A 22443-nucleotide genomic window follows, 5' to 3' on the forward strand; every position below is an offset into this window, starting at 1 on the left:
AAACATTCAATTTATTTTCTTGTTGGACTGGCAGCAGTCCACAGGCTGGCACCATTCAAGGCCTCTCTGGGCTCCATCTGCTCAGTGAGGAGATGCTGACAGCATGGATAGTGGACTCCATAAGAAAGGCTGGCTCTGCTGAGATGCTGTCCATTTCCTACCCAAAGCAATGATGGAAGAGATGCCAGGCTGGTGGAAGATCTGCCACTTGCTAGCAGCCAGGTAACCTTAAACAAGATACTTAACCTCTCTGAGCCTCAGTTTCTGCATCTATAAAATGAGGATAATGTCTAATACAGTAGTTTCCCTCCCTTATTCACTGGGGATATGTTCCAAGACCTTCCTTGGATGCCTCAAACTCTACATAGTACCAAAACCTATATATGCTATGTTTTTCCCTGTACATACATACCTATGATAAAGTTTAATTTATAATTAAGCACAGCACCAGGCCGATGTGGCTAAGTGGTTGCGCATTGACCCATGAACCAAGAGGTAACTGGTTCGATCCCCAGTCAGGTCACATACCTGGATTTTGGGCTAGATCCCCAGTAGGGTGCATGCAGGAGGCAGCCGATCAATAATATTTCTCTCTATCCCTCTCCCTTCCTCTCTCTCTAAAAATCAATAAAAAACCATATTTATAATTAAGCACAGTAAGATAAAAAACAATAACTAACAAAATAAAACAATTATAGCAACAGTATACTATAATAAATTTGTGTAAATGTGCCTCTCTCTGTCTCTTCCTCTCTCTGATAACTGATCTGATAACCAAGAAGGCTACTAAGTGACTAGGGGTCAGACAGTGCATACAGTATGGATACACTGAACAAGGATGATTCACCTCCTGGGTGGAACAGAGTAGGATGGCAAAATTTTCATCAAACTACTCAAAATGGTGCACAATTTTTTTAAATGAATTGATTATTTCTGGAATTTTCCATTTAATAATTGTGGGCCATGATTAACCATGAGAAACTGAAACCATGGAAGGTGAAGCCACGAATAAGGGGGTACTACTCTAGTAACTTTCTTGTGAGGCTATTATGAGAATTAAATGAGATATAATATATGGAAAGCAGTTGTCACAGTGCCTGGCATGTGGCTAACTCTTACTATGTGCTAACTATAACAATAGTGTCTATGAAGCAGATGGGCTACAGGCAACACAATGTATTCCAGGTTTCGAAGTCATTCCATTTTTTTACTTGGAATGCCAGCATGGCCACCTGCTCCATTTTGTCATCTTTGAAATGGAAGTAACACTCAGAAGCTATCTCATAAGACTGTGGGGAGGATCCAGTGCTCAGCTCTGTATCTGTCTTGCGCATAGTAAGTCAATGACTGGTAGTTAGAGTCCAATTATGTCCACATGCTCCCTCTAATCTAACTCCTATTCTGCCATAGACCATTCAGAGAGAAACATGCCCTCAGCTGGAAGAATAAAATTTAGCAATCTTTCATAATTTTGGTGTCTGAAACCAGAAACTGTAGGTTTTTGAATCAGTCAAAAGCTTTTGGTCATAATCGAAGGAGCATGGGCATTGGCGTCAAAGAGACCTATTTGAATACTGTCTCCATCACATACTTGCTGTGTATCCTTTAATAAGTTTCTTCACCTGTCATTACCTCAGTTGTCTCATTTGTAAAATGCACCCAATGCAATTAACCAGTTATCTCCAAAGTGGGAATTCCACAACACAGAAGGGTTCATAGTGGAGCCCACCCTCTTTCATTTTATTTTTAGTCTATTCCAAGTTATGCAATTTCTGTATTGGGTTGCAAATTTACAGATTATAACATCTGGTTTTAACTAAACCAATCCTCCCCAAATGGAAAAGTGGCTTGAAAAGATTTCTACAAATAAACCACAGCCTGCATGAAAATAATATGAAGGATACGAGTACAAGTGAGCAATAGGAAAATGGCAGAACTGACTAATCTCCCATTGCTAGTATGAGCTTTTCGTCAGCCCCATTACAAAGTAAAAGTAACAATAAACAAATTGGTGCTAAGAAATAAGCCACACACACAAAAAAGAAAATATCAAGAAACCTAAAGTATGATTCACATTCACTTTGTGAATAATACACACTTTATGTGTTTACTTTGTCTTATATTAGTCAATAATAATATGAAGCAATCATGATTAACAAGATCTTTAAAATCTAAGCATCCTAAAAGTGGATGCTTAATGAACTATGATGGTAGTTAAGATGGTGGTTACTTTTTGTGGCAATTTTAATTTTATAATCTTTTTAAATCCTTACCTGAGGATGTTTTTTAATTATTAATATTTTTAGAGAGGGGGAGGGAAAGAGAGACAAACACTGATTGATTGGTTGCCTTCCACACACACCCCATCGAATCCAACCCACAACCTGGACATGTGCCTTCACCAGGAATTGAACTGGTGACCCTTGGGTGCACAGGACGATGTTCAACCAAGCAAGCCACACTGGCCAGGGCTGGTTTAATTTTTTAAATTGTCTTATCAAAAAACTGGAAATACACTATGAAGTTCTGCTTTGACAGCATTTTTTTTTCAAAAGGTGGGGATGGATTTCAAGATAATTTTACTGAGAAAGTTGGCAAGCTATTATAGCAAAGATAGCGAAGTCTGATATATATGCAAAGTGCTATAGGGTTCATCAATATGGTATAGAAACTAGACTTTTGATATACAGTAAAACCTTGACAGTATTCTATTTTGGAAGAGGGAGTGACACTCCATTTGTCACTTGGGTACCACACACAGGTTGTATGTGTATGTGTGTTTCCCCCACCTCCCGCGTGGTTCAGGGTTCAGGATCTGGAGGAGGGGCCGCATGCAAATGAAAGAGACGAGACAAGAGATAATTTGGAAATATTGGGGGGCCAGGTGGGCTAGTCCAACTCAAGGGGAAGGACTTCCACCGGTGCCCAGGCCTCTCCAGCCTTTTATTCAACTTTGGATACACATAAAGCCCTTAGTCAGGCAGGCAATTGCGGTAGCAGACAGACTATCTTAAAGGTCAGTAAATATTAGAAGGATTTACTCTGAGACTATTTGATCAGGAAATAGCTTGAACCCCCATTGTCAGGACTAGACAATCGGTGCATAACTCAGGCCCTTGCCATGGGTTCAAGGTTCACCAGCGTTCCCGGATCCCTGTTTGCACTTCTCTGCTAGTGAAGACAATGGGCGGCCTCCTGCAGTTGGACACTGGTTATTTTGCAGCAAAGTCCTTAAAAGAGTTTCAAACTAAAAGATACACTTTCACACCCCCAAAGAAACCTGTACCCATTAGTAGTCACTGCCTTTAGCCCTTTCCCTCCTCCACCCCACCCCCCAGCCTAGGCAACCACTAACCTACTTTCTGTCTCTAATGGGTTTGCCTCTTCTGGACATTGGGCGACTTGGGACACAGGGTGTCTGGATGTCAGAAATGAAAGGCAGAAGGCACCAAGGGCACCATGCACTTACTGCAGGGTGTTGTCTCTGCCCACCGTATCCAAATGAGTAAGGCAGCATGACATAGAGGCATGGGCACACCCTCTGCTCTACCACTTTTGAGCTGTGTGACTCTGGTCAAGTCCCTTAACCTCTCTCAGCTTTGTGTGTGAATTCTACATAAATATTGTCTTTTCCACTTACCTCACAGGCTTGCTACCTGGATCAAAGAGATAATTTAAAAATATAAAAAGAATTTGCCCTAGTTGGCTTGGCTCAGTAGATAGAACATAGGAGTGAAACGTCCGCAGACTGAAACGTCCTGAGTTCGATGATTCTGGTCCAGGGCACGTACCTCAGTTGCAGGCTCAATCCCCAGCCCCAGTCTGAGTGCATGTGGGAGGCAACCAATCTATGTGTCTCTCTCGCATTGATGTTTCTCTCTGTGTGTCTCTCCGCCTCCCTTCCACTCTCTAAAATTCAATGGAAAAATATCGAGTGAAGATTTAATTAATTAGTTAGTTAGTTAATTAGTTAATAATACACTTTGAAAACCATAAGGAATTGTTATTCCCAACCTCCAATTCCTCTTGACTAAAGTAAGGAAACACGTTTTGCTCACCATCCTCCTTCTCTCTCCAGATTGTCACACCAAAGCCCCTGATGCTAGTTAGAACCTCCTTTCTTGCATCAACTTAAGGGCCAAGGGTGAGCATCCCAATCCTGGTTAAAAACCTGAATTCATATCAACAAAAGGTCTGCAGTGGCTTTCCTCCCACCTTGAAATCTGTGCGAACTTTCTGATCTTCTCAATCTCTAGTTGGTTAGAGCGCCCTCGTGTGTCTCCACATGGTAATACTTTAGGTCTTTTCCAGGAGGAGACATTCCTTTCATCACAGTATCAATAAAATGTGTAATGGAAAATTTTTTTCTCACCACACTTCAGGGCCAATGCTTGACACTTGGACTCCAGTTAAGCCATTGCATCCCGAGTCTTTGGCAGGTTTCCTGCTTGCGCTCAGGCCTGATGATTTCTTTCTGCTTCCTGTTCACCCCTTTCTCCTTAGTCATTTTGAGAAACCTTAGTCTCATAGTTCATAGATGTCTACTGGGTCCTGCCACTACTGTTATTCCAAGCTTATCCAGTTCCCGAAGTAAGATCATGATTTTTTTTCTTTCTAAAAAGCACATCACACTTTACTGAAGGACTAACCAAAGCCACCTTTGGTTAGGAGAAAAGGTAATTTCAAAGTATTAGGAAAGAATTATTGTTAATGTCTGTCTTTTTTTCATATATTTTTATTGATTTTTTACAGAGAGGAAGGGGAAGGGATAGAGAGTTAAAAACATCGATCAGCTGCCTCCTGCATACCCCCCACTGGGGATGTGCTCAAAACCAAGGTACATGTCCTTGACTGGAATCAAACCTGGGACCCTTCAGTCTGCAGGCCGATGCTCTATCCACTGAGCCAAACCGGTTAGGGCAGGAAATAATTTTTTAAGTATTTACTAAATATGAAAGGTATTCAAAATGGTAAACCTTTCACAGGGGTCTTCTCATGTAAAGCCCTGGCACTTGGAAAGGAGAAAATGATAAACAGGGACAGTGACGTCTGGCAGTTTACACTCAAACGTACACTCTCGCACACATATCTACACACTCTCACAGCCACACACTGTTGCTCAGTGGGATAGGAGTTCTCTCATTGAGAATCATGTCATGCTATCAGCACAGGTCTTTGGAAGAAGGAAAATTTCTATTTTATATCTGGAACCTCAAGAATGTTCCCTGTTCCCTCCATCAGCGAGCCTTATGGACGCCTGGGGGACTTTCCTTCCCATATTCCCCCCTTGCCTGTTAGAATCCCTGGATTTTTCTAGATACATAAGCCCCACTGGCAAATTCCACTGAGAGCCAAAGGCACATGTGCCTTTTGGCACACATTCCCCCCCCCCCAGGAGCATGTTCCTGAAAAGCTGCCTGTAAAATAATTTTTTGCAGGGTAATTATGATTCCCCACTGGCTTCCAATAAGATTTCTGAGCCGCTCCCTCTTCAAGATTGATTTTCAATATACACCCAAGACTTCAGCTTTAAGTTCCTCTGCCCCCTGCCATCCTCTCTGACAGTTACTTAAACCTCATCTGAAAAGTGAAGAAATGATCAACGAAGCATTAAGATCTCTCCTAAGCCTTGGCCAGATAGTTCAGTTAGTTAGAGCGTCATCCAGATACGCCAAGGTTACAGGTTCAATACCCGGTCAGGGCACGTACAAGAAGCAACCAATGAATGCATAAATAAAAAATTGATATTCTCTCTCTCTCTCTCTCTCTCTCTCTCTTAAATCAATAAATTAAGAGCTGCCTGGCCGGTGTGGCTCAGTGGTTGAGTGTTGACCTATGAACCAGGAGTTCATGGTTCCCTTGCCAGTCAGGGCATAGGCCTGGGTGGCAAGCTCAACTCCCAGTAGGGGGCATGCAGGAGGCAGCCAATCAATGATTCTCTCTCATCATTAATATTTCTATCTCTTTCCCTCTCCCTTCCTCTCTGAAATCAATAAAAAAAAAAATTGCCCTAACTGGTTTGGCTCAGTGGATAGAGCGTCGGCCTGCAGACTGAAGGGTCCCAGGTTTGATTCCAGTCAAGGACATGTACCTTGGTTGCGGGCATATCCCCAGTGGGAGATGTGCAGGAGGCAGCTGATCAATGTCTCTCTCTCATTGATGTTTCTAACTCTCTATCTCCCTCCCTTCCTCTCTGTAAAAAAAAATATATATATATTTTTTAAAGTTTATAAAATTCTACAAAGTAATAAATTAAAAGCAAAAAAATATCTCTTCTAGTTCAAATAGTCCAGAGTCTGTAATCAAACCTGTAAATACATTAAAGAGGCTGCTATTTGGAGGAGACATCAGGTACCACCATTTCAAATGCAAATACCCTACATCTAACTTTTGGGGAGGCTATTTTCCAGGGCTCCAGGGATTTTTGCCCCACTCCCTTAGCGGGGAGCAGCCACCTCAGATGACTGGCATCTTCGTTTTAGGAGGGTTGGTACTTTCCCTTCTGCTCTCTGCTCCCTCTACCCCACTCCTAGGTGTCAAATTCCAGAGACCCTCACTACTGAAATAGAGATGGGCCCTGGGACTCTGAGGAATCCTGTATGCAATACAGCTGGTGGCCTAGGGTAGGAAGCACTCGCTAAGAAAAAATGAAATGAGTTGCTAGGGAGGCACTGTGGCTTTGGTCTCTGGCAAAAGAGTTAAGCAAGGGCACGTGCGTCATGGGTCTGTGGTACTGGTCAGACAACTGCCTTTGCAGTCTTTGAACCAGAGATATTATTAGTCCTGATAGCAAAGGGAAATGCCTGCTTAGTGGTGAGGAAAATTAAGTCCAAGCATTCTTCCATCCTGCATTCTCCATGCTGGCATTTTGATTAAAAAAAATATTGCTGCAGCTGTTTGCATATTCTGGAAGTGTGTGTGTATGTGTGTGGTTTGGTGTTTACAGATTTGGGGTTGTGGAGGGGAGTTTCCAGAGCAACGGAAGTAACTGCTTGTCAGTCAGGGTGCATTTTGAAAATGAAACCCTGAAAGCTGGGTCCCGCTTTGGGCCTGGGCCTGGGCCTGGTCTCTGAGGAGTCAGCAAAGGCCAAGGAGGTGGCTTTGGCTAGTCGGTTCAGTGAATGAACCACGGATCATTATTACTTTTTTTAATGAATTGACCAAATCTATGAGTTGCTTTCAGTGTCCTGCAGATTCAATCCAAGGCAGGAATGTGGGAGTGGGCATCAAGGTTCTGGCTGCTGATGCACCCTACCAACACACACACACAATGCCCCCACCACATATACACACAATCACATTTTCCCAGGTTGCCAAACTAGAAGAAGGTAACATATTTCTCACACACCTACTAGGTGCACAAGGATAGTAAGACATAGCCATCAAAGAATTTAGAAGTATTTTTCTTTTAAGATTTCTTTTTTAGTATTTTTAATTTATTTTATAGAGGAGAGAGAGAGAGAGAGAGAGAGAGAGAGAGAGAGAGAGAGAGAGAGAGAGAGAGAGATTTGTTGTTCCACTTATTTATGCATTCATTGGTTGATTCTTGTATGTGCCCTGACTGGGGATCAAACCCGCAACCTTGGCGCATAGGGATGACGCTCTAACCAACTGAGCTTCCTGTCCAAGGACAAAGAGTTTAGAATTTAATTGGCATGTGAGAACAAGGGGAGAGAAATACAACATAAGGCAGTCTGTGCCAGATGCCACGGCAGTAATACAAACAGAGGACTGAGGGAGGGAGAGTGATCACTCTGGGCCGGGGTAATCAGAGGCCGCTCACTGGAGAGGTGGAAACTGAGGCCATCCTTGAAGGACAGGGAGAAGAACTTCACTATTCAGAAGCTGTGAGAGAGGACATTCTAGAGGAGGGCAAGTTCAAGATGTACTCAGGCTAGGACAAGTCCATCCGTTTGGCTGAAACTTGGTGCTTGTGGGAGTGATTTGTAGCCAATAAGCCTGGCTTGGACACGGGTAGATCTGCACTAGAACAAAGGCTATGGTGTCACACAGACCTGTTCTGCCACTTCCTGCTGGGTGACCTTGGGCAAGTGGCCTAACCTCCCTGCAAACTGAGGATAATAATGATGCTTAGCTCTTGAGGCCATTGAGAAGACTAAAAGTTTTACACCTAGCACAGTGTCTGACACATAGTAAATGTTCAAAAATGGGTTACAGCCCCAGCTAGTTTGGCTCAGTGGATAGAGCATCGGCCTGCGGACTGAAAGGTCCAGGGTTAAATTCTGGTCAAGGGCATGTACCTGGGTTGCAGGCTCCTCCCCAATGTGTTTCTCTCACATGGATATTTCTCTCTGTCTTTCCCTCTCTCTTCCACTCTCTCTAAAAATCCATGGAAAAATATCCTTGGGTGAGGATTTTTTTTTTTAAGGGTTACAAATGCATAAGCTGTCATGAAGGAAAGCTCAAAATATTTAGGACTGATTCCCAATATTTGAGGGCCAAGGAGGAAAAGCCTCTGATACTTTCCATCACTGTCAGGCCCAGTGGTGTGAGCCTCCATCCCCTCTTGGCCTACACTATTGGACCAGCCTCCTGACTTCCTGCCTCTGCTTCTCCCATAATCATTTTCCTAAATACCACCTTAATCATAGCTGTGTTCCTCTCTGGCTCAAGAACCTTCTATGGCTCCCAATTGCTCACTGACTGAACTCCTTAATAACATGGGGTGGGGGCACAGGAGGCAAGAGCTACCATTTATTGAGGGAAGGAAAGAGCAAAGAGGAGGCCAATGTTAGGAGTTCAAAGGTAAAATATCATCCTCTTTTAAAAAGCCCCTAAGCTCTGAATTCACAGAAATCAGCAGGTCCCTGAGGGAGAGAGCAGGACACATCTCTGAAGAGGGCAGGGCGTTTCCCTAGCCTCTGAGGGTGGAGCACGGACTCGGGGTGGGTGGGACAGTGGAATACCCCTTTTCCAGTGTCTACCTGGGTCCTGGTCTTGGGTTTCTGCAGGAATCCCGCGTAGTTCTGGGCGCTGCGGGAAGGGTCGGCAGCACAAAGGGCAGAGCAGGCAAATCCGGGTCACATGGGGTAGCCCGGCAGCCTCCGTGAATACTAGGTTCGGGACAAAGGCGGCTAGGGGACAAAGTACAGGGAGACTCTTGAGGAGATAAGAAGGACGGTCCAAGGAAGGGGGCGGGGAGCGAGCACCCAGGACCCTTGGCTGGCAGCCGAGCTCAGCCCTCCGGGGAGAGGGCGCCCTCGAACCTCTTCCTCTCAGCAGCTGCTGGGATGCGGAGAACGACTGCTGGGGCAGTTGGGCTGCTCGGGGCGACTTTGGGGGCCGCTGGCAACCCTCCCCCCCGCCCCCCGCGGGCCGGTAGGCGGGGCCTCCCAGCTCACCTGGCCATTTGGGGCGGGGCCGCCCGCAATCTGGAGGCGGAGGTGGCGGCGGTACCCATTGCACCGGGCGACCCCTCCACACTCCCACGCCAGCGCGGGGGCACTCCCTCGGCTCATTCGTTCTCGCCCTCTCTCCCTCTCTCCCCTCCCTTCATTTGCTCCCTCCCTTCTTCCCTCGGAGCCCAATTGCTCAAGCCGCTTCCTTCCCCAGCGCCAGTTCCTCTCCTAGTGGGGCCCGGGAAGGGCTGCGAACGCTAGAAACGCGGAGCGCGGCGGCGGAGCTGCAGGACCATGGCCGAGCCCGGACAAGCCGCGACGCCGGCGCCCAGAGCCTCCCCGCCATGGAGCTCGCACAGCCTGCGGAGCTCCCCGCAGCCCCGCCCCTCGAGAGTGGACGCCGTCAGCCTCGGCAGGTACCAGGGCACAGCCACCGCCTCCCGGCAGGCCTCCTTGCATGGCTCGCTGACGCACTCCGGAGCGGGCTCGGGGCGCCGGCGGGGAATGCTGCGGGAGCTGTTGGGGCTGCAGGGGGCAGCTCCCGCCGGGTGGCAGTCCGAGGGGCGCACGGAGGAGCAGTCCCCGGGCGGGTCGAACGGAGCGGGCAGCGGCAGGCTGTGCCTGGAGCCCCGGGAGCACGCGTGGATACTGGCGGCCGCCGAGGGCCGCTTTGAGGCGCTGCAGGAGCTGCTGGAAGCCGAGCCGGGGCTGCTCCTACGGGGCGACCCGATCACCGGCTACACGGTGCTGCACTGGCTGGCCAAGCACGGGCGCCACGAGGAGCTCATCTTGGTGCACGAATTCGCCCAGCGCCGGGGGCTGCAGCTCGACGTGAGCGTCCCGGGGAGCGGCGGCCTCACGCCCCTTCACCTGGCGGCTCTGCAGGGCCACTACCTGGTCATCAAGGTGCTGGTGGGCGCCTTGGGAGCTGACCCCACGCGCCGTGACCACAGCGGCCACCGGCCCTGTTACTACCTGCGGCCCGACGCGCCCTGGAGCCTGCGGGAGCTGTCGGGGGCTGAGGACTGGGAGAAGGCGAGCGACAGTGAGCGGGACAACGCCAACAACAACAGCAGCGGCGGCGCCACCACCGCCACCGGGTGGACGCTGCGAAGGACTCTGAACTCACTGGGCGCGACGGCCGCGGAGACACCGATGAGAGAGGTGACGTTGCTCAGCAAGGAGAAGGACTCAGCAGGCAGCCGGATGGCGCAAATTCAAGGTTTTTTTCGCCAGTTGTTCCCCTTCTTCCAGGACCGTTGAGGGCGACGTAGAGGAGAGTGCAGAAGGACGCGCCACTGTGGCGAGGCCTCGGTCCGCCCTTGTCCCAGATTCCACTGAAGGGGGTATGCGGCCGAGTGCGCTGGCCTGCAATGAGCAGACCACATCCGGTCTGTCTCAGGTACCTGTCACAAATCTCCTGCAGTCACTGGCCAGGAGACATGGAGACCAGGCGTCTTCTCACACCCCTCCCCCCACCCCACAAAGAGAGAGCAAAGACCAAGCTGTCCTGGAGCCCAGTCCCAAAAGGAGCTGGAGTTAGGGGCAGGATCGCGGTCCTGCTTGGGAGAGGGAAAGTTAAGCTTCCAGTAGCCATTTCTGATCTGGCAGAAGTTTTGGTTTATTGCTAGAAGAATGAGTTAAGACTGTAAACCACTGATGCAGAGTGAGCGCCTAACTGCAGGCTTGACTTGGCTACTAAGGGGTCACTTTGTGCTGCCAGAGTCAGCCCCTGGCTCCCTGTTCCTGAGACAACCAGACCTTACTGGTACTTTTTCAAATGTATCGCGGATGACTTCTTAAGCATATTAAAGTGGAATTGTTTTCCTTTCACATGACAAAGCTGTCCTTTGATTTTTTTTTTCATTAACCACTGAGGTGGGGGAAGCTTCCTAGATTTGCAGGGAAGAGGTCACCCACCCATGGCCAGGAGCTAGTGATCCAGGGCAGGCTCTGGGCCTATTCTCAGAGCAAATGGCTGAACTGTGCACTGAGGGAGCTGCTTTCACCTTGACTCTGAGTCTATTGGGCTCTTGAGCATCTAGGTTTGGGCTCCAGCACAGTCTCCTCCTAGAGTTGTGTGTAGGGAAAAGAAGGGTAGTAAAAGGAGAAAGCCTCCAGACGTACATTTCTGATAATTTGTGGTGAGTCATGTCATTTACCTGGACTTCTGGCCTCCAGTGAGACACACCCACTGGCACTTTTTTCTGAGATAGGACTTTAATCATCATCATTTGCTTTTTTTTTTTTTTTTTTTTACTCCTCACCTGAAGATACGTTTCCATTGATTTTTAGGGAAAGTGGAAGAGAGGGAAAGACAGAAATATCGGTGAGAGAAACACATCAATTGGTTGCCTCCTGCACGAGCCCCAACCAGGGCTGAGGCCAGGGAAGAGCCTGCAACCAAATACGTGCCCTTGACTGGAATCAAATGTGGGACCCTTTGGCCAACGCTCTATCCACTGAGCCAAACTGGCTAGGCCCTAGCTGCTAGGGCATCATTTGCTTTTTTTAAATTACACTTAATATATAAGCTGTAGTTTGAAAAATTGTTCCCAGACAAACTGAGAGAAGGGGAAAGCAGTTGGAGGCTAGAGTTGTGTATAGGGGGAAGAAGGGTGGCAAAAGAAAAAAGCTTCTAAATGTACATGCTGCCTTAGAGAATATTTTAAAAAATAGTGCTGCGTTCCTGTAGCCCTTGCAATGGACTGGTGTGTCCGAAGCCCTCCCATCTCAGTCCTTAAACACGAGGGAGAAATTGAGTCGCTACAGAATACAGAAACCACCCTGTGCCCATTCATTCAGATTTCCATCTCTGCCTGCCTAGTGGGCCTATTTGCCCTTTTTTACTACCCACTCTGTGCCCCCAGACAATCCCACCTTCCCTTAAAAAACCCATTAGATTCTTCTCATCCATGAAATGATCCAAACCCTTCCTATTGGTGTTTTCAGCCTGTCCCAGGTCTCTAGGAATGGCACCTTAAACATATTTATTCCTGGCTTCTGGCATTTGGCATCAGCAGCTGGCATAACTCCCCTGCATCTGAACTCCCCTGCATCTGTTGTGCCCATTTTTTTAAAGCATACTTTATTTTTTTAAAATATATTTCTTTATTTATTCAGAGAGGAAGGGAGAGAGATGGAAACATCAATGATGAGAGAGGATCATTGATTGGCTGCCTCCTGCACGCCCCCCACTGGGGATCAAGCTGGCAACCCAGGCATGTGCCCCGGGCCAGAATCGAACCTGGGACCCTTCAGTCCGCAGGCTAAGGCTCTATCCACTGAGCCAAGCCGGCTAGGGCTTTTGTGCCCATTTTATAGATACAAATTGGCTAACTGATGCAAGACTCTAGTTTCTGTTCCACCACCTCCCCCTTGACAACTGCCAAGGTGGGTTGGGCTTGGTGAAGGCTGCCAGGGCAGAGCCTTCCTGCCACATGGCTGAGTCTGCCGGTTCCTGGCTTGGAGGGAAGATTAGCATGTGCCTTTGCCCAACATTCAAAGGACACTTATATCAGTAGTCTCCTCCCCATAGGCTAAGTTTGAATCTAAACGTCTTAACTATTAGCAGATTTGGGGACCTGAGATCAGCATCCGCCTTGCTCTTTCCAAAATGAAAACCAAGTCAGCTAGAAGATTTGAAAGCGGGTTTCTATAGTTTTTCCTGTCGTCAGCTATTTTTCCCCACAGACTTTTCTCATCATGTGATATTGCCTAGCCTACCTCCTCCATGTAAAATTGAGGTTTGGCTGCAGGGGACGTACTCCCATTCTGAAAACTCTCCATGCCTAACATCAAGCCATTGGCATTTCTGGTATGCTTTTCGAGGCAAGACTGGTATGCTTACCCTAAGAGAAAGAATAAATTCCCTGAGAAACTTCTTTCCTGGGAAGCAAAATGGAGTTGAGCAGATGATGCGAATCTGCATTCTAGTGGGGCTTGCAGAGGAAAAAGGAGACGGGAAGTAGGGCTGTGAGGTGTAAACATGGGGGGAAGGGTGCTGCTCAGAGGGCAGGGCCTTGGCCCAGGCTGCAAGGTGCTGGAAAGGCTTTCAGGGAAGAAGGTAATTCCTGATCTGAGGCATGGGTGAGTGGGAGATGGTCAGTGAAGGGGGAGGGGCCTCCTGGCAGAGCCAGTGGAGTGTGTAAGGGCCGGTACACCAAGTACCAGGAAATGTAGGTCAGCCTGTTTGGCAGGAAGGTGGGAGCTAGGGAGTAATTAATGGAAAAGCTGGAGAAGTGGGTGGGGTTCCAGATCGTGAGGGTCTCATAGGTCATACTAAAAGAAGAACATTGGTTTTCACTTAAGGTACCTGGGAGCCATGGAAGGTTTCCAAGCAGAGGAGAAACATGAGGTTTTACCAAAATCACTCTGCCAGTCATGTTGAGGATGGATGTGCTAGATGATGGGGAAAATGAATCACACAAGCAGTGTTTCTGGAGAAAACCTTCAAGTAAAGTCATGCTTCAGCAGAGAAGTTCAAAGACCCCCATAGAGGTCAGTGGCTTTCAAATTTCTCTTTCTTCTCAATAGACTTTGATCTAATAAATCTTATTTCGAAGCCCCAGGTGTAAAACTGACAAATTGAGACTAGGTTGCTGAGCTCCCCACCCCCTGCCTCTGTCTTAGACAGTAACATAGGGGGGTCCCTGGAGCAAAATTCAAAACCACTGGTGTAGGTAAAAGCTCTCAGCCTAACCTGGGTTCCATCCTGACTGCTAACTAGCGGCTTTGAGCAAATCACTTGTCTCTCTCAGTTGCAATTTTCTTATCAGCAAAATGGGAACAATACAATCTCCCTTGAGGTTTGCTCTGAGGATTGGAGATAATTGCAAGGTCTAGTACCTGCAGGACACACAGAAATAGGAAACAACAGCTATTGTTTGGCAGAATTTAAAGGTGCACAGCAGGCTTTTGTGGTGAAACTATTTTACCTGCTAGCCTAGTCCAGGAAGGATCTTGTGGTTACCTGTATCCCACCTCTAAAATGTGTCCGCATTGCTTGCAAGTTATTTCCTCCCTGTGCCGGTTGAGTGGCTTTTCCTCAAAGGAGATGTTGGTTCCTCTGCTGATGTTCTTCACAACCTACATTCTTTTACTTGAGGCACAATTGTAACAAGCTGCCTCACCTTGTTCTAGGCCCATAGAAGTAACAGCAGCAACTTAATAAGTGCCCATCAAATAATAAATAGGTTAGATATTGTTTCCAGATAAAATCATAAACTGGGCCCTAGCTGGTTTGGCTCAGTGGATAGAGCATCAGCCTGTGGACTAAAGGGTCCCAGGTTTGATTCTGGCCAAAGGCACATGCCCAGGTTGCAGGCTTGATCCTTAACAGGGGACATGCAGGAGGCAGCCGATTAATGATTCTCTCTCATCAATGTGTCTCTCTCTCCCTCTCCCTTCCTCTCTGGAATCAATAAAAATGTATTTTTTTTAAAAAATAATAAACTGGAGTCAGAGCTAAACCTGAAATCCTCTGAAGAGAATAAAAGTATACAAGTCCGTTATCTCCTGACCCTATAATCTGTGAAAATGCCTTCCTCCCATTCCAGCCAACATACCCTACATTCCACACTCAGCCTCCATGTCTTCTATTTCCGTTTATTTTAATGAAGGAGCATGCCTGTCTACTTTCAAGATGTAACTCATGCTGTCAACCCATCTCCTCCAAGGGCTTTATTCCCTCAATCCCTTTCCTGTATCTTCAAGCTCACCCTCAATTTAGTTCAGTGCAGTAACATTTATTGAGTGACTAATATTTATTGAGGCTCTTTGGATGATAAACAGGCTCAAGTTTCCCCCCAGCCTTCTGGCTTAATCTTTTGACTCTCTTCTCTTCACAGCCAAGCCTCTCAAAGAGGTCTCCTCCCCTCTTTACTCACCTCTTTTTTTCTAATTCCTTTTTTATTGATTGATTTTAGGGAAAGAGAAACATTGACTTATTCTTCTACTTATTTATGCATTCATTGGTTGCTTCTTTTTTAAAAAATATATTTCTTTATTGATTTCAGAGAGGAAGGAAGAGGGAGAGAGAGATAGAAACATCAATGATGAGAGAGAATCATTGACCGGCTGCCTCCTGCATGGCCCCGACTGGGGATCGAGCCAGCAACCCGGGCATGTGCCCTTGGCCGGAATCGAACCCAGGACCCTTCAGTCCGCAGGGAGAGAGATAGAGAGTTAGAAACATCGATGGGAGAGAAATATCGATCAGCTGCCTCCTGAACACCCCCTACTGGGGATGTGCCCGCAACCAAGGTACATGCCCTTGACCAGATTCGAACCTGGGACTCTTCAGTCCATAGGCAGATGCTCTACCCACTGAGCCAAACTGGTCAGGGCGTCCTCACCTCTTAATCGCTTCTCAACTCTATGCATTCTGGTTTTTGCCTCCATCATCCCAGTGCAATTGCTTCCTCAAAGGTTGCCTATGATGAACTTCCATCTGCCAAATGCAAGTCCTTATCTTAGTTCACTTCTTGGCCCCACTAGTCAATGTTGGTTACTTCTTCCTCCTTGAAACCCTCTTCTCTAGTCTTCCATGGCCTCCTATAGCTCTAATTACTGGTGTTTATCAAGCTGAAGTCCAGAAACTTTTCTCTTCACTCTATATTCTCTCCCTAAGTCATTTCATCCCTTCTCTATTCATCCTTCCTCACTCTACTCCATCCACACAGTCAGTCCTTCTTGCTGTTCCTAAAAAGAGCCATGTTCTTCTGAACTCTGGGATTCCTACATGCTGTTCCCTCTCCAGAAACACTCTTCCCTCTATTCCTTGCCTCCCCCACCCTCTCCCACCTGGTTCATTCCCCCTTATCCTTCAGATGTCAGTTTAAATGTCACCTCCTTAGGGAAGTCTTCCCTCCTCTCAGGCAAGGTTAGCACCACACCTGATCTGCTCTTCAGTCTTTAACACACTTGAAATTATTCAAGCAGTTATTAGATTAATATCTCCCCTGCCCCCACTAGACTTAACTTCCATAAGGACAGGGACCAAGTCTGTCTTATTCACCACAGTATCCTTAGTTCCTGGTAGATGGAAGGTGTTCAATTAATAGGTATTGATTGAAAATAGAATCATAGATTTTACCTCAAAAGCACAGAAACAAAGAGCTATGTCACTTGGCTAGGCTACAGTCCCACTTGGGGACCACCCACACCTGTGAGGACCAGTACGCCCTTCCTGAAAGCCTGCACTATTAATTCCCAATCTGCCTAGTCTGGCCTCATCATTGCAGAAGCCAATTCCTTGCAATAAATCACTTAATATATATATTTCTGCTGACCCTGCCTCTCTGATTGAACCCTGACTCATACAAAAAGCAACCATGTTGCTCTAACCCAGCGGTTCTCAACCTGTGGGTCGTGACCCCTTTGGGGGTCGAACGACCCTTTCACAGGGGTCGCCTAAGACCATCGGAAAACACATATATAATTACATATTGTTTTGTGATTAATCACTATGCTTTAATTATGTTCAATTTGTAACAATGAAAATACATCCTGCCTATCAGATATTTACATTACGATTCATAACAGTAGCAACATTACAGTTATGAAGTAGCAACGAAAATAATTTTATGGTTGGGGGTCACCACAACATGAGGAACTGTATTAAAGGGTCGTGGCATTAGGAAGGTTGAGAACCACTGCCCTAACTAGTTTGGCTCGGTGGATAGAGTGTTGACCTATGGACTGAAGGGTCCTGGGTTTGATTCCAGTGAAGGGCATGTACCTTGGTTGTGGGCACATCCTGAGTAGGAGGTGTGCAGGAGACAGCTGATCAATGTTTCTCTCTCATCGATATTTCTAACTCTCTATCCCTCTCCCTTCCTCTCTGTAAAAAATCAATAAAATATATATTTTTTAAAAATCCATGAAAAAAAAAGCAACCATATTATTCCAGGATGATAAGTTTGTGATCAGATTAAAGTTTATTCAGATGGAACACACCTAATAACATTCCTCAATAAAAGGAAACAAGATAGGTGGAGGAACGGAGGTGGAGTAGGAGCTCCAACAGCTGGAAGGGACCATGGCCAACAGTGAGCGCACCTTCATTGCCATCAAGCCTGATAGGGTCCAGCGCCAGCTTGTGGGAGGGATCATCAAGAGTTTTGAGCAGAAGGGATTCCGCCTTGTTGCTATGAAATTCATGCAGGCTTCGGAAGACCTTCTCAAGGAACACTACATCGACCTGAAGGACCGCCCATTCTTTAGGGGCCTGGTGAAATACATACACTCAAGGCCAGTGGTTGCCATGGTCTGGGAGGGGCTGAATGTTGTGAAGATAGGCCGAGTGATGCTTGGGGAGACCAACCCAGCAGACTCCAAACCTGGGACCATCCGAGGGGACTTTCGTATCCAAGTTGGAAGGAACATTATCCATGGCAGTGACTCCGTGGAAAGTGCAGAGAAGGAGATTGGCTTGTGGTTTCGGCCCGAGGAACTGGTAGGTTACAAGAGCTGTGCTCAGAACTGGATCTACAAGTGACGTGAAAGCTGCCCACAGTGCTTTCCCCACTCCATTTCCTCTCCCTCCCACGGCAGGGAACCAGACTGTAGCTGATCTACTTATCTCTGAGAACTTCCTTCTAATCTGGAGGGACACTCTTGGAGCTGTGAGTGTTCCCTGTACAGTGCTATATGCTACCGTCAGATTAAAATGTTTCACCCTAAAAAAAAAAAAAAAAAAAAGGGAAACAAGATTCCTTGGCTCCTTGGAGAAATGGCTAGTTCTAGGGCTAGAGAAGTAATAAATTATAACAGAAAGTATAAAATAAATATCCATAAGTCCATTTTGATCTAAAGAAATGATAGAATACACAAACAAATAAATAGAGAAACAGAGTCAAATCTCCCAAGCAGAAAAATTCCAAATAATTTATGGAGATACTCCTCTGTTAAAGTGGGGAGTGTAACTCCCCACTCCTTAAAGAGAGCTACATGGCTTGGGGTGGTGAACATACAATATACAGATGATGAATTCTAGAATTGTATACTTGAAACCTATATAATTTTATTAACCAATGTCACCCAATAAATTCAATGTGTGTTGCCGAAACTGGTTTGGCTCAGTGGATAGAGCGTCGGCCTGCGGACTGAAAGGTCCCAGGTTCGATTTCGGTCAGGGGCATGTACCTGGGTTGCGGGCACATCCCCAGTGGGAGATGTGCAGGAGGCAGCTGATCGATGTTTCTCTCCCATCGATGTTTCTGACTATCTCTCTCCCTTCCTCTCTGTAAAAAATCAATAAAATATATTTTTTAAAAAAATCAATGTGTGTGTTTTTTTAAGAGAGTTACACATTGTAACTTCCCTCCAAAGAGTACAGTTGGGAAGGGAGAAGAATGAGTAACCTTACAGTGGAGAAACCTGACCAACACTACTAGAGCCAGGTGAACAGGCCAATATCAAATCATGTTGATCATATGTACCCTTGATATGATCTGATAAGAATGGCACTTTATGCCGAAACCGGTTTGGCTCAGTGGATAGAGCGTCAGCCTGCAGACTGAAAGGTCCCAGGTTCAATTCCGGTCAAGGGCATGTACCTTGGTTGTGGGCACATCCCCAGTAGGGAGTGTGCAGGAGGCAGCTGATCAATGTTTCTCTCTCTCATCGATGTTTCTAACTCTCTGTCTCTCTCCCTTCCTCTCTGTAAAAAATCAATAAAATATATTAAAAAAAAAAGAATGGCACTTTACCTCTGTGATCTTCCTCCCTAAAACTTATCTCAGTCTCATCATGAGAAAAACATCAAACAAAATCCAATAGAGGGGCACCCTACAAAATATTTAACCGGTACCCCTCAAAATTGTCAAGGTCGTCAAAAACAAGGACAGTCTGAGACACTATCACAGTCAAGAGGAGCCTAAGGAGGCCCTGGCTGGTGTGGCTCAGTTGGTTGAGTGTCCTCCCATGTACCATAAGGTCGCTGGTTTGATCCCCAGCAAATAAATACATTTATTTTTTATTAATTGATTGATTGATTGATTGATTGATTTGAAAGAGAAGGGAGGGAAGGAAGAAGGAAGGGAAATTTGTTGTTTCACTTATTTATTTTTGGCTGATACTTATATGTGCCCTGATTGGGGATCAAACCCACAACCTTGGCATATCGGGGATGATGCTCTCACCAACTAAGCTACTTGGCCAGGGCAATTTCCCCATTTTATAGTCCAGGAAACTGAGACTCAGGGAGTGTAAGTGACTTGCCCAAGGTCTCACAGCTGGAAGGTGATAGAATCAAATGTTCCAAGCCAGACAGTCTGACGCCAGAGTCTGAACTCTTAACTCCTTCACTCTGCTCTATAAGACAAAATCCCTGGTCTTGTTCTGACTCATTCCTTCCCAACCCTAGGGAGCTTTGATCCACTGACTATTTGAATGTGCCTGTCTTCCTACCTGTCCCTCTTTTTCTCTGTACTTCAAGTCATTATGCAAACAATCTGTCACTCCCAGGTCAAAATAAAACCCCTCCCTTCACCCCACAGCTACCTCCAGTTCTCTCCTGACTTGCATATCCACAACCCAACTGTTTATTGGACATCTCCAACTGGAAGTCTCACAGCCATCTCAAACTAAATACAACTGACCCTTGAACAATGAGGAGGTTAGGGGCACCTACCCCTGCACAGCTGAAAATCCACGTATCACTTTTTTTTTAATATATATTTTATTGATTTTTTTTACAGAGAGGAAGGGAGAGAGATAGAGAGTTAAAAACATCGATGAGAGAGACATTGATCAGCTGCCTCCTGCACACTCCCCACCGGGGATGTGCCCACCATTAAGGTACATGCCCTTGACCGGAATCGAACCTGGGACCCTTGATTCCGCAGGCCGACGCTCTATCCACTGAGCCAAACCTGCGTATCACTTTTGACTCTCCAAAAATTTAACTACTACGAGCCTGCTGTTGACTGGAAGCCTTACCAATAATATAAACAATTGATTGATACGTATTTTGTACATTATATGAATTATTCTATATAATAAAAGGCTAATATGCAAATCTACCCAACAGCAAACGACCGGTTGCTATGATGCACACTGACCATCAGGGGGCAGATGCTCAATGCCTTTGGCAGTGCTAAGGAGCAGTGAGCAGGTGGGTGGTAAGGAGTGAGGGGTCCTGGACTACGAGAGGGCACAGACCAGGCTGAGGGACACCCCCCCCCACCAGTGCACAAATTTTGTGCACCGGGCCTCTAGTATATTATATTCTTACAATGAAGTAAGCTAGAGAAAAGAAAGTTTTATTAAGAAAATCAAAAGGAGCCCTGGCCAGTGTGGCTCAGTTGGTTGAGCAACATCCCATGCAACAATAGGTCCATGGTCTGATATCCTGGTCAGGGCACATGCTCCAGCTGCAGGCTCAATCCCTGGTAGGAGGCGTGCAGGAAGCAACCAATCTCTCCCCCCCTTTCCTCTCTCACTAATATGAAAAAAAAAATTTTTTTTAAAAAGAAAATCATAAGAGAAAATACACCTATAGTATTTTTTAAAATATCTGCAAAAAAATGGACCTCCAGCTGGCCACATGCCTGGGTTTCGGGCTTGATCCCCAGTGTGGGGTGTGCAGGAGGCAGCTGATCAATGATTCTCTCTCATCATTGATGTTTCTATCTCTCTCCCCCTCTCCATCTCTGAAATCAATACAATAAAATTTAAAAAAACAAATGGACCCCCACAGTTCAAACCCATTTTTTTCAATAGTTATTTGCACATCCAAAACTGAAACCTTGATCCTTCCACCCTCCCACCAGAAAACTATTCTTCTCATGGTCTTTCCCTCTCAGTAGATCACACCACTGTCCACACTGTTGCTCAAGCCAGAAACTTGGGCATCATCTTGTTGATTCTACTAAGTCTCTCTTATCTGTCCATTTCAGTCCATCTCCACTGTCCCTGCCCTAGTTCCAGTCACCATCATTTCTCACCTAGACTACAAACCACAGCCTCTTACTAGTCTCTACTTCTAGCATACCATGCCCCACCCCCAACCAGCCCGATCTCAGCAATCGCTGCTAACCTCAGTGATTTCTTTCTTTTTTTTTTTTTTAAATATATTTTATTGATTTTTTACAGAGAAGAAAGGAGAGGGATAGAGAGTTAGAAACATCGATGAGAGAGAAATATCGATATGCTGCCTCCTGCACACCCCCTACTGGGGATGTGCCCGCAACCAAGGTACATGCCCTTGACCGGAATCAAACCTGGGACCCTTCAGTCCGCAGGCCGACGCTCTATCCACTGAGCCAAACCGGTTACAGCCTCAGTGATTTCTTATACCCAAACTGGAGAGGCCACTATCCAATTCCAAAGCCTTCAATGTTTCCCTGCGTCTCAGGGTAGAATCCAAGCAAGCTCCCTCTCAAGGCTTAAAGGCTCCCTATGATCTGGCCCCAACTTGTCTCTCCAGCCTCATCTTCTCCACCCCCCTTACTAGTTTCCTCTAGTCTAGGCAGTTTCTCCCACCACCCTGTATGTTCCCTTTCTACACTGCCAACTCACAGAGTGGCTTTCAGTTCCCTAAGTCTCCCAGCTTTCTCTTTACTGGGCTTTTTTGCAGTCCACTTCCTCTGTATAGGATATGACGTATGCCATATTCCACCACCCCCCCCCCCAGACCTAATTCCTCTTCAGCCTCAGGGCTCAGCCTGCCCCCCCCCGCACCCTCCCCCCCCACCCGTTGCATGCTCAGAGCAGGTTCCCAAGGACCTATGCCATCCTTACCACAGCACTCAACACTAGGGGTGCAACTGTCTGCACGCTCGCCTGCCCACTGTAAACTGTAAGCCCCTGAAGATGAGAGCTCACTACTGTAGCCCAGCACTCCTGCACTGTGTCTGCCCTGTAATCTATAATGGGTGTTTGTGGAATAAACAAGTGCAAGTTGGAGGTAGCTGACCTTGAATTTATATCCACAGGTCAGGCTTTCTGATTAAACTAATAGTTATTGTTTTGTGGCTCATTCACCTTCTGTTCCCATGTCCTCCTCCCATTGGTGAGCCCTGTGAAACACTTTTTCTAATGAATACCATATCAGACACACATTTAGAGAATTATAAAT

At 46.5% G+C, this 22443-nt stretch overlaps 2 protein-coding genes across 2 annotated transcripts; both read left to right on the forward strand.

The window, feature by feature from the left end:
* Positions 1 to 9653: 9653 nt before the first annotated feature.
* Positions 9654 to 11190, forward strand: SOWAHD (sosondowah ankyrin repeat domain family member D; the record flags this gene model as incomplete). The annotated part of the gene is made up of 1 exon (XM_081081291.1): positions 9654 to 11190. One exon carries the CDS (start codon positions 9654 to 9656, stop codon positions 10620 to 10622), a length of 969 nt encoding a protein of 322 aa, XP_080937417.1. The 3' UTR covers positions 10623 to 11190.
* Positions 11191 to 17372: 6182 nt separating this feature from the next.
* On the forward strand, positions 17373 to 17953 carry LOC308511274 (nucleoside diphosphate kinase A 2-like). The gene has a single exon (XM_081081293.1). The coding sequence runs from the start codon at positions 17401 to 17403 to the stop codon at positions 17857 to 17859; it is 459 nt and encodes a 152-aa protein (XP_080937419.1). The 5' UTR covers positions 17373 to 17400; the 3' UTR covers positions 17860 to 17953.
* The last annotated feature ends 4490 nt before the right edge of the window (positions 17954 to 22443 follow it).

Source organism: Myotis nattereri (assembly GCF_964212035.1).
Source record: "Myotis nattereri genome assembly, chromosome: X".
Taxonomy (NCBI): Eukaryota; Metazoa; Chordata; class Mammalia; order Chiroptera; family Vespertilionidae; genus Myotis; species Myotis nattereri.